At 36.6% G+C, this 12,299-nt stretch overlaps 1 protein-coding gene across 2 annotated transcripts in view; it reads left to right on the plus strand.

The window, feature by feature from the left end:
- ly75 (lymphocyte antigen 75) overlaps positions 1–12,299 on the plus strand; it is a 29,640-nt gene that overhangs the window by 14,548 nt on the left and 2,793 nt on the right. For both annotated transcript variants that reach the window (XM_084100742.1, XM_084100743.1), the window contains exons 15-32: positions 59–130; positions 2,675–2,798; positions 3,083–3,118; positions 3,227–3,396; positions 4,123–4,187; positions 4,297–4,364; positions 5,296–5,432; positions 5,513–5,621; positions 5,732–5,895; positions 7,059–7,188; positions 7,277–7,497; positions 9,266–9,428; positions 9,558–9,716; positions 9,951–10,073; positions 10,643–10,831; positions 11,253–11,476; positions 11,587–11,770; positions 11,865–12,023. In XM_084100742.1, coding sequence (XP_083956868.1) covers positions 59–130; positions 2,675–2,798; positions 3,083–3,118; positions 3,227–3,396; positions 4,123–4,187; positions 4,297–4,364; positions 5,296–5,432; positions 5,513–5,621; positions 5,732–5,895; positions 7,059–7,188; positions 7,277–7,497; positions 9,266–9,428; positions 9,558–9,716; positions 9,951–10,073; positions 10,643–10,831; positions 11,253–11,476; positions 11,587–11,770; positions 11,865–12,023 — 2,497 coding nt within the window. The remainder of the gene's footprint in view (positions 1–58; positions 131–2,674; positions 2,799–3,082; positions 3,119–3,226; positions 3,397–4,122; positions 4,188–4,296; positions 4,365–5,295; positions 5,433–5,512; positions 5,622–5,731; positions 5,896–7,058; positions 7,189–7,276; positions 7,498–9,265; positions 9,429–9,557; positions 9,717–9,950; positions 10,074–10,642; positions 10,832–11,252; positions 11,477–11,586; positions 11,771–11,864; positions 12,024–12,299) is intronic.

A 12,299-nucleotide genomic window follows, 5' to 3' on the forward strand; every position in this document is an offset into this window, starting at 1 on the left:
GTGTACTAAAGCTAATGTGTGAAATGTGTAGGTGTTGTAATTTGTGTCTTGGTAACAGGTCTCCATGATGATCTTTCCTGACGAGTTCAACGAAGATGATGCCTATAACAGGGATTGTGTTGCCTTTAAGGTGTGGTAAACAAAAACCCCGAAACATTACCCTAGCATTGCATGACCTCTCATAACATCATAATACTGCATTATAATGCAATATTAGCTAAAACAATTAAAAAAAACTACACAAGAAAGGCTATTTTGGCCTCATAATTTCCATACTAATAAAATACATAATTACAATCTTTACTTAATTGACCATTAGAGCTATTTGGGTGGCTGTACTATATACTACAATCTCTTAATAAATAAAATATGATAGGTTTAATTTTATTTGACAATAAGTAAGACAATAAGGTTTCATTAGTTAACATATTAGTTAACTGCATTAGTTAACATGAACTCACAATGAAAAATTCTTCTGAAGAATTTATTAATCATAGGCAAGGTTAGTTTCATTTTCAAAATTTACTAATACAACCCCATTTCCAGAAAACGTTGGGACATTTTGTAAAATGCGATAAAATCAAGATTCAGTGAAAACTTTGAAAATCTTTTCTTTGTACTTTTGTCAGGTAAAAAAGGTTAGAGAGAATGAACAAATCACAGACCAACTTCAGTGTATTTTGTAAATATCAATTTTTTTTTATTTTGATGGCCGCAACACGCATCACCTACTGTGTCACATCACCTTTCCTTTTAATTACACTATTTAAATGTTTGGGAATTGAGGATACTAATTGTTGCAATTGGCATTGTTTTGCTTCCCATGAAAGTCATCCCAAGTCATCTCGATGGCAGTATATGTCACTGTACAATCCCAATACATCTCAATGTCACACATAAGCAAGTCACCCATACCGTTTGCACTGATGCACCCCCATACCATGACAGATGTTTGCTTTTGCACCTGTCGCTGATGAAAGTCTGGTTGGTCCCTTTAGTATTTGGGACTGAGAAATCATGTCCGTTTTTCCCCAAAACAAGCTAAAAACGTGGACTCATCTGACCACAGCACAGATTTCCACTGTCTTTTAGACCATCTGAGATGAGCTCGGGCCCAGAGAACTCGCCGGCATCTCTGCATAGAGTTGATGTAGGCCTATTTTATAGATTTCTCTTGCATAACAGAGATTCAAGTTGCATTTCGTGATGCAGCGGCTTACGGAAAGTACTCCCGAGCCCATGTGGCTATTTTTAACACCATAACATGATGGTTTCTCATGCAGTGCCATCTGAGGACTCGAAGGTCACACACATTCAACAGAGATTTACTGCCTTGCACAGACTGAGATTCTCTAGATTCCCTGAATCTTTTCACAGAATTATGTATGTTAGATGGTGAAAGACCTAAATACTTTGCATTTTTGCATATACAGAGGAAATGTGTTTTTTGAATTGTTTGACAATTCTCTCATGATATTTGGCACAAATTGGTGAGCCATGACCCAGCTGTGCTGGCAAAGACAGAGTTTTTGGTGGATGTTCCTTTTAAATCACTATACTCTCACCTATTACCAGTTCACCTGCTAATTGTGGACTGTTTCAAAACTTGGATATTCTGTAAGCAGTCTTTTCACTTTTATTTAGCCTCTGTCCCAACTTTTTTGGAGTGTTTTACAGCCATCAAAATCAAGATTTGTTTATATTTGCAAAACACAATTAATTTGGCTTGTGAAAACATTGAAATATTTTTCTTTGTACTCTTGTCAGTTAAATAAATGTTCAAGAGAATTAACAAATTCTTGATTTTATTCCGTCTTACAAAACTTTTCTGTAATTGGGGTTGTACATCAATAAAATCAAAAGTTTTATATTGATATTATTTAATAGACCTCAGCTAGCATGAACTAACAATGAACACTTGTATTTTTATTAAATGTATTGCCCATTGTTAATGTTAGTTAACTTACTGTACATCAACTAATGGGACCTTATTGTAAAGTGTTACCAATAATGCAATAAATGTTATCTAAACAACCTACAATGTTACATTGAACACTGATGTGCATAACTGATCACAAAAAGTAATAAGAAAAATAGCTATTTATATAAAATATAGTAAAAGCCAATGCATCACACAAACATTTACTTACAAAAAAACAATATTTTAAAGTAAAATCTAAAATAGTGCTTAAGGTTTTCTAATTTATGGTTATTGTTAACAGGTTTTTACTGTAGTATTTTATTCTTTTTTCATTAAAATTACATTATAATGTAACTTATGTAATTCAAACATGACATGAAAACAGGGTTATAGTTAATGAATATGAGTTTGATGTTTTAGTTTCATTGGGATGTGTAAATGTTGAGGAGGGGGCAGTAATTGACACAAAACAGCCTTTCAACGTTGGCAAACAACAGCCAATCAATAATCAGAAACCTAGAATAGTCACAGCATGACCTACATATGGCTTCCGCCTTCTATTTGGGAGTAGAGAGAGATGGGAGATAAATCAGATCGATGGATTGTCATCAAACATGATTCAAATGATTCAAGATTCAAATACTCAAAAGCACATCAGAGTTATCAAACTGCCAATAATAATAAGAAGACATTAAGAATTAAGACAGCTTGTGATAATTAATACTATTCTGTGTTTTTGTGTTTTATCTTCAGTCTTCGAAAGGAACCCACAGGCCGTTTTTCTTCCTCATGTATCATAATGTTCCTCCACGGCCTTTTTATCCCAGCACATTTCACTGTGACGCCAAACTGGAATGGGTGTGTCAGATTCCACGAGGTAAACAACACCCAACACTTCCTGGCAAAGTGTAGATTATAGTTTTAGTTAAAACTGCTAACATAGATTCTATATTTTCTTTGCAAATTTTGTAGTTTAATTTGCAATTGAATGAGTTTGAAAAGTTCAGTCTCCTTCATTGTAATACTGTAAAAGTGTGACAAGTGCGTTCAGAGTTTATATGTTCTAAGAAAAAAAAGTAACTGCATACAGGTTTGGAACAGTGTTAATATGTTTTTAACAAAAGCATTTTGTGATTTCATGGTGTTTGCATAATTCTTTAGGTCAAACACCTAAAACTCCAGAGTGGTACAACCCAGGTAGAGCATTCATTTCAAATTCCTACATTTTTGTTTTTGTTTTTTGTGTGGATTATGTCTTTTTTTGTGTGTGGAAATCAGTGACATATTTTGTTTCACTACTAACAGATGGGCACCATAACACATCAGTGTTTATAGACGACCAGGAGTTCTGGTTTGTAACAGAGCCAAAGCTGTCGTTTGATGAGGCCGTATTGTACTGCAGCAGCAACAACAGCAAACTCGCCACACCCGCCAGCCCTAATGCTGCCCGCCACCTTCAGGAACATCTTTTTCAGGTACGGTACCAGAGAGGGCAGACGTTTGAATTACAGGGCAGTTCAGGGGTGGACTGAACCCTTAATTAAAGCTTTACCTTCAGAAGAATGTCAAAACAAAGCCTTTGTGAGGTATTGTAGTAACACAATTAAACAAAAAATCGTTTTAGTGGTTCATCAACCTGTAACGGTGAACGGCACTTCTGCATTCGCTTTGCGACCCTCTATCGGCTATAACTGCACTGTGCAAGTTTGCCAGATCGGGTTGCGGATCTGTAGTTTGAATGAGATATAAGAAACTACAAATTTGACTTGCTTTACGGCAAGCGTTACTATAGCCGATAGGTGGAGCCTATATAAAAAATAGCCATTTCTGATGTCGCCATACATCATACTTTCATAAAATCATGCAAGACACTCTACCTTGTCTGTGGACATCGTTATTTCCAAAGCCGGTGCTGGATAAACAAATAGCGTGCGTGCGACGGTAGCCTGTGGTAGGCTAAATTATTTGCGACAGCGGTAATGGACAATTCTGCTTCCAACCTGTAGGGGGACCAAAAAGGAAAAGTGCTTTGGTGTTGCTTTAAATGTTGAAAAACCCATATACTCATAAAAGTACAATGTTTGATCCTCCACAACACAAGAAAGTAGAGATCTGTTGGGCAATGGATTGAATTAATATGAGTGAATATGTGATTGTTCATATCAGCCAGTAATTAATTTAATTGTAATGATCTGTTGTAGCATGCAGGAAAAGAGGTGAGGTGGTGGGCAGACCTGCGTTATCCTGGTTTTCAGCTTCCCTTTATGTAAGTTGGCTTATCATACCTTATCTAAACCACAATTACAGGCATGAACCTTTTATTTTATTTTTCATTTATTGTCTTTTATATGGGTCTTTATTGTGTGTGCTTGCAGGTTCCACCACTATCATGCAGCGTTCCTGGGCAGATGCCCTTCTATCACTCCCGTCAATTTTGAACCCAGTATGAGAGTCTTATTGTTTTTCCCTTAAGTAATTTCAACATCTTGCAGAATTGATCTTGGAGCAGCTTGACATGTTTTTCATTTGAAGATGTTTCATGACTCATTCAAATGGCCTCCCTAGTTGTAGCACAATGGTACATTTCTGTGAATGTCATAAGACCCATAAATCACTTCTAGCTTGGCCAGGCCAGTTATTATTATTATTTTATTTTATATTTATTATTTTTTTCCTTTTTAATTGCCCTGGTGACATTTTCCCTGACAATGAAAAAAGTTGAGTAAATATCAGTATAAATTTTAGAAAACATTAACAATTTTTAGGGTGTGCTGGTTCGCTTGGTTTGTTTGGTCTGGACCAAAAAAACAACAAAAAGCATTTAGTCTTGGTCCGCTTAGCATTGGCATTTTAACACTGAACCTAAAGGCATAGAGATATGTTCACAACCTGATTGATCGGCTTTTATTGCGTATATTTTCCAACGGATCTTACTGATCATCCAAAGCAATGCTGTGTGCTGGGCTAAATGCTCTCATTTTATGTATAAATATTTTAATAAATTGTATAAATAATAGTTTAAATGATTTATTTTCCTGTAGCTCAATAGAGCATAGAGGTCATGAGTTAATTTCCCAGGAAGAGCAAGAAATAATAAAATGTCAATGTCTACCTTGAATCCAGTATTAGTCACTTTGATTAAGTTTAAATAAATTTAAATAAATAATATTTATAATATTTTTCTTCCAGACACACTACTTATAAATGACCCCTCCCAAATGTTATTTATTAGTACTATTATATAATTATAAGGTCCATTTTGTACAAGAAAAGCCAATAAAGCATTGAGGATAAGAAAGACAAATTTAATTGTAAAAGATAAGAACAGTTATGATTTATGAAGCAACTCAGATGATCCTCTTTAATCCCTGTAGGTTTTACCAGAAGCTGTAATGAAAGACAGCCCTTTGTGTGCGAGACCCTGAATGTCACTTCTGCGGAGAAAGGAACCCCAGAACCGCACCCACCCGGCACCCCGTGTGGGGGCAGGTCCCAGCACTTCAAAGACAAGGTCTGACATGCCAGTCACATCCCTTGAAATTTGAAGATGTGTGTGTTTTTTAATGCCATCATTGTATATGTGTATTGCAGTGCTACTGGCTCTTATCTGATTCTTATTTCAAAAACTTCAATGATGCCAATGAGTTCTGCAAAACACTGAAAGGCTCGATGCTCACCGTATCTGACCAAGTTGAACAGGGTTTGTTTGGTTTTATATAGCATTAAAAATCCACGAGAACATATTTAAATATAAACACATCTTTAACACACTTAACAACTTTCCATCATGTGCACCTTGCCTCCATCTAGACTTCATCACTACAATGTTACCGCAGTTACCTGGGCAACCTCAGAAGGTCTGGATTGGTCTGAAGTTCAAGCCTCATGACACTCAGTGGGTGGATAACTCGCCAGTTGAATATCTGAACTTCAATCCTCTCCTGCATGGCCAGTTACGACCCATATTCATCAATGCAAGTGTCCATCTGCTTTGAAAGTCTTACTGTAAATTATAATTTTGACCACAAAGATCTGGTCCAAAGAAATGGGGGGTGGGGTGGGGTGGGGGGGTTCAACAGTCTATGTACAGCCTTTGTGGCACACGGTGGATTATACAGAGAATAGTTTTGTTTCTCATTTTATAAAAACAGGAAATATGTTTAGATTAATGGAACAATGGAAGCCTAGCTTCTTCTTTAAAGGTTAGTTTACCCCAAAATTAAAGCCTCAGTAAATAATTCTTTTTTTTCTTTTTCTTTTTTAGCAAGGATGCATTATATTGATCAAAAGTGACAGTAAAGGCATTTATAATGTTACAAAAGATGTAAATTTTAAATGTTAAAAAATTATATTCATCAAAGAATTCTGCATTTTTACGTATCCACAAATTATTAAGAAGCACAACTGTTTTCAACATTGATAATAATAAGAAATGTTTCTTGAGCAGCAAATCAGCATATTAGAATGATTTCTGAAGGATCATGTGACACTGAAGACTGGAGGAATGATGCTAAAAATTCAGCTTTGTTACCACAGGAATAAATTACATTTTAGTGTATATTACAATAGAAAATGGTTATTTTAAATTGTAATAATATTTCATAATATTACTATTTTACTGTATTTTTGATCAAATAAATGCAGCCTTGACTTATTTCAAAAACATAAAAAAGTCCCTAGTCTTTAGAATGGTACTGTAAAAGCAACATAATATTGATCCATCACACTTGAATGGTCTTCTGAAGTCATACAATAACTTGAAAACAGACATGCAAGAACATTTTTGGCATTTTAGGAGCTTGACAGCCTCAGTCCCTGTTCACTTTTCACTGTATGGAAAAGAGCATCATGAACATTCCCCAAAATATCTCTTTATTTGCTTACTGGAAGAATGAAACTTATACGTGTCGCTCTAAAAAATTGAAATATACTAGTCACTCTAATGCAAAATGAAAAGGAACACATTTAGTTTTATTCATCTCCATACGCCACATCATGTATTCAGTTGGCTTTACTTTTAATATCATAAGCAAACATTTCATTCAGAATTTTACTTAAAACATTTTGAGGCCATAGAGTAATCCTGATACACCTAATCTGACTTATTTTCTCCTTTTCCTCTTGAATTGCTTGGCAGACGTTTGAACAAGACTCCCTGGAGCTCTGTGCCTACATGTACAATGATGATCATTCTGACATGATGGGCACCTGGGACTACACCTCCTGCACTGACCGGCAGAATCTCAGCATTTGCCAGCATTATGCAGGTATGAGCCACCAGCGACCGTCTCAGTCATCTGTATGTTAAATGAAATAGCGTTCTGCTGATTAACATCCAACTGACTATTTCCCCAGATAAACCAGAGGAACCTAAGCCTGAGGATAACTTCACAGTTCATGATCATACATTTAGGGTGGTACAGCATGACAATTTAACTTGGTCAGAGGCTCTTCAGTTGTGCCGGAACAACGATATGGACTTGGCCAGCATACCGAATGCATATGTCCAAGCAGTGCTTACAGTGCAAGTTTCTCGAAGAGGACAGCCACTCTGGATTGGACTCTTTAGCGAAGACGTGAGTGAAAATCACACACTCCCATACACTACCGTTCAAAAGTTTGGGGTCGGTACGATTTTTGAATGTTTTTGAAAGAAGTCTCTTATGCTCAGCAAGGCTACATTTATTTGATCGAAAAAGCAGTAAACAGTAATATTGTTACAATTTAAAATAACTATGTATGATGTAATAACTAACTAAGATGTAATTTTATTGCATTGGATGGCAAAGCTGAATTTTCAGCATCCATTACTCCAGTCTTCAGTGTCACATGATCCTTCAGAAATCATTTGGACCCACTTAAAGCTACAATATGTAATTTGTTTTGCCGCTAGGGGTCGCTAACCTCTTACAATAACAAAGCTGTAGGTTGATGACACATAAGCGTAATTATGGAACTTGTCGCCTTGATGATAATAATATTTATGGATGTTTTTAACATGACTGTGGTATGAAGCAGGGCGCGATTGCTAATAAGAGACAGATATCAGCGTCACACGCGAGTCCCACGGATAAAAAGGAATAAGGACATTTAATTCTACTGAACTACATGCAAATGCTGAATTAATACTCACACATGTCAGTTTATTAGACGAATGAAACTTGTGAGGTAACGCAGCGCTGTTTCACTTGCTCTACACTATCACACAAAACTGCATTTGAGTGTGTTGAAAGTTATAATGTTATTCAGTGTGTTAGTTTGTCTGTTTGAGACTAGCAGTAAGCTAGATCAACATTAGAATAACATACTGATCATATTCTAACATTTCATCATGTTGAGCTATATAACATTGATTAGTTTATGTACATTTGCTCACCTGTCTAATAAAGTACATGCAAGAGCGGCGTCTCTGTCAAGTCGAAGTTTGTCGCGGACGTGGAGCTCTCAGCATCTCGAAAACGCCACGCTGATATTGATCCTAGTTTTAGTTCTCCTTTTGACCCAAAGTCTGCTTGCCATGGTCCATAATGTTTGAACAAAACTACAACAGTGTGAGCGTGCCGCTAGACGTTACGCAGTTGTCCACGTCTGTTGTCATGGTTACTATGTCAGTACAAGCAGTAACCAGGGATAACATGGATATTAGGCTACGTCATTGACAGGCGACAATGACCAGTGACGAGCCATTATTTAAAATTGGAATTTCTCTGAAATTAAAAATCTTTGGGAACTTTTGGGATATTGTAAGTACACAACTGCAGGAAATATATCACACTGTGCAAGTGATTTTTGCATATTTTATTACAAAAATCTTACATATTGTACCTTTAATATTAAGTGTTTTTAACTACTGTGTACAATTCAATTAATAATTTGATACGATGCACTTATTGTGTAAATAAATACATGTTTTTACATTGTACTTGTATATAAAAATACTTTTAATTTTAAATTCTGTAATGACTTCTTCTATATTTACACTGTTGACACTTCCCTTACCCCATAACCCACGCTTAAACTTACCCATACAACCAAACCTGTTCATAACCTTACCTGTATCCCACCTCAATAGAATCAAAAGTGTTTTGTAATTCAACATGAACACAATACGTCCATTGTAGTTAAAGACACCTAATATAAAGTGGGACCGATCATTCTAATATGCTGATTTGTTACTTAAGAAACATTTCTTATTATTATCAATTTAATTCATCCTTGCTGAATAAAAGTATTAATTAAAGAAAATATTTCGGACCCCAAACGTTTTTTTTTACGGTAGTTTATTACATGCTGGAACAGTTCAATGTCATGAACATCTTTGATTAATATTTGTTTTTAATCAAGGAAGGGGAGCACTACCACTGGACAGACCACAGCCACACGGAGTTCAACCGCTGGTCCTCTGAAGCCACTGAAGGGGCCTGTGTGTATCTGGACACTGACGGTTTCTGGAAGGCCACCGAATGTGAAGAAGAGCTTTCAGGAGTGATCTGCCACATCCCACACAGTGAGGATCATTTGTTCCAAAGCTAATTCAGTTTATAAATGATAACTCCTAACCTGATCTAATAATATTCAACTGCTTTTCATTATTTACACACATACGTTTTGCTTTAAAATGCATTTGTCATAACAGATAAGACCGTCAATCCTGAAGTGAATCCTGTCACATGTCCCCACAAAAGTAATGGACAGAACTGGATCCGCTTTAAGAAGAACTGCTACACGTTACTGCTGGGGTCCTCCAGGTGGGGCAACTACAACATCAATGAAGAGCAGATCTGCAAGGCTATTGGTACGGGTGGTGCTTAGTCGTATCTGGGACTTAAAATACTAGATAACCTATTCTGCAAAACATCTTGTTCATGTTTCCTTTACTGCTGTGTTTTCAAAGTATTAAACAGCAACTAGCTACTTATCAGCTGTGGTCAAAGCTGATTATGAACATAAATGCCAATGTTTAATGATTTCTATGGAGCATTACCTGAATTTCATGATGTTTTATGGTAATCTTGCCTGTATGTTTTAGCCGGGTATGGAGAAATCCTGACCATTCGTGATGAGACCGAGAATGATTTCATCAGGCAGCAGTTGCAGCCGTTCAAAAACTTGGTGTCATTTGTGTGGCTGGGAATGAACAGAAACATGACCGGTAAGATGATCACTTCTCAAAGTTCAATCTTGTCAGTTGTGTTATCTTAATAGCCAATTATCAGACTAAATATTCACAATTTTTCATACACAAATTTGAACTGATTTTAAAACACTAGACATGATATATTTGCTGTCTTTGTAAATGGTTAGAGAGAAAAACTGGGCATCACACACTTTCAGACCTTCAAGTAATTCTAAACTCCTGTAAAAACATGCGCCTTTTTGCTAGGAGGCGCATGTCAATTGAAAATAATATGTGTTCTAAATTCAGGTAATTGTCAAACATGTTTAATCTCCTCCGACTGGATGGAATCATTGTCCAAATCTAAAAAATCTGAGTTTGTGCCTATAATACAAGACACAATTTTTTTATGAAATCTGTCAACTCTGACTCTGCAGACTAGCTAAGTGACTTTTGCTAACTAGCGTTGACTCCTCCAGACTGTTAACTAGGGCAAAAATCTGTCCAAAAGTCATGCCAGCCTTTATAGGGAAAGATGGATTGAGTAAGAAAGTATAAAATACTGTAGCTGTTAATTTCTGCCCTGTATGATGTCTTTGTTTTAGAAGAGCAGCTGAAATGGCTTGATGGAAGCAATGTGCAGTTCTCCAACTGGAAATATGGTGAAAGACCAAACATCACAAAACCCTTCATGGCTGGCCTCAACGTGATTGGAGAGTGGGAAATAATAAACAACAAACATCTTTTCGATGCCTTCAGACAGCGAAGTATTGTGGTGTGCAAGATTGAAAATGGTAAAGCAACACCAATGAGTTTTCAGCTTGTTTTACCCTTTATAAACTGGACAAGTATATTTTTACATAAATATTTTTTTTATTTAGGCTTAAACTGCAAAATGAGCAGTTGACATGTAATCCATCTGTTACTCAACAATCAATGATTTTGATTTCATGGTGATATTTTTGTGGAGATTTTTATTGATTAATCGAATGTTCAAAAGAACAGCATTAAGCATTATAAACAGCATTAATCATTATAAGCATAATAAACAGCATTATTATTAGCATTTGGTGGGTATTAAAAGTCAGTCCTTGCTGAATAAAAGTATTAATTTCTTTTAAAAAATGGTAGTGTTTACATCTATGTAGATGGCCTAGTAGCCAAAATTCTTGATGTAGCTTGTTGTTTGTCAACTTACGAAAATGTCTTTTACAGATCCCAAAGATGAATTCATGAAGGGCGTGGTTGACGTTAATACTCCGGATGGCATAAGTTACCGTCGGGTGGCAAAGAAAATGGACTGGTATCAGGCACTGCAAGAGTGTGGCAGCAATGGAGGCCATCTTGCCAGCATTAGTGACAAAACGACTAACGACAACATGGCGCTGATCGCCAAAAGGGATGGCTTTTCACTGTGGATTGGCCTCTCCAAACAAGATGTACACACTTTTTGTGATAATAGCAACAATTGACAGCAATTACTAACTGTGAGCTTAAACTTTTGCACTCAATTGTTATCATTATGCATTTTTAATGGCTCTTTCTCTAGGTAAGCGGTTGGCCCTTTGAGTGGTCAGATGGGACCGGGATAAAATTCAAACCAGATGGATTTGTAGATGATGGCCGTGATTCTGAGGAAAAGTGTGTGTTTGTTGACTCCAAAGGCACCTGGTCATCTGTCAACTGCCATACAACCCAAGAAGGGGCCATCTGCTACAACAACATCAATAAAAGTAAGACAAGCATGCAATAACACAACACAAACTTAACTGTTGTTCTGAAAAGTTCAGTCTGAAACTGGTTTCTCTTTCATTTTTTTCCCCCCAGGAACTAGTGCACATCTCTCTTCTCAGTCCAGCAGTAGTTGTCCTAAGAGTGATAGTCAGACCTCTTGGGTCCTGTTTAACGATCACTGTTATGCTTTCAACACGTACAACTACTCAGTCTTTACCATGGAGAGTGCCAAGAACGTGTGTCAGAAACTGGGTGAGTATATTGCTGCGTCTTTAGCAATTTTCACATTCACTTGGGAGCTTTTTTTGTCTTGGTTAGACAGGAAGCGACAACACGCGAATGTGTGAATGACCAGTTTGTCTAGTTTTACACGCTATTTAGGGGCATATCTGAAATGTATCTAACCACGATAACAGCTCTTGCCATTTTTCTGTGCAATAAGCATCGGGTGGTGGGTGAACAGACTGAGAATAACTTTCAGTGGCATTTTACATGGTTACTGTTATTTCTACCCCTGTTTTAGGACCA

Source organism: Abramis brama (assembly GCF_963993115.1).
Source record: "Abramis brama genome assembly, chromosome: 23".
Taxonomy (NCBI): domain Eukaryota; kingdom Metazoa; phylum Chordata; class Actinopteri; order Cypriniformes; family Leuciscidae; genus Abramis; species Abramis brama.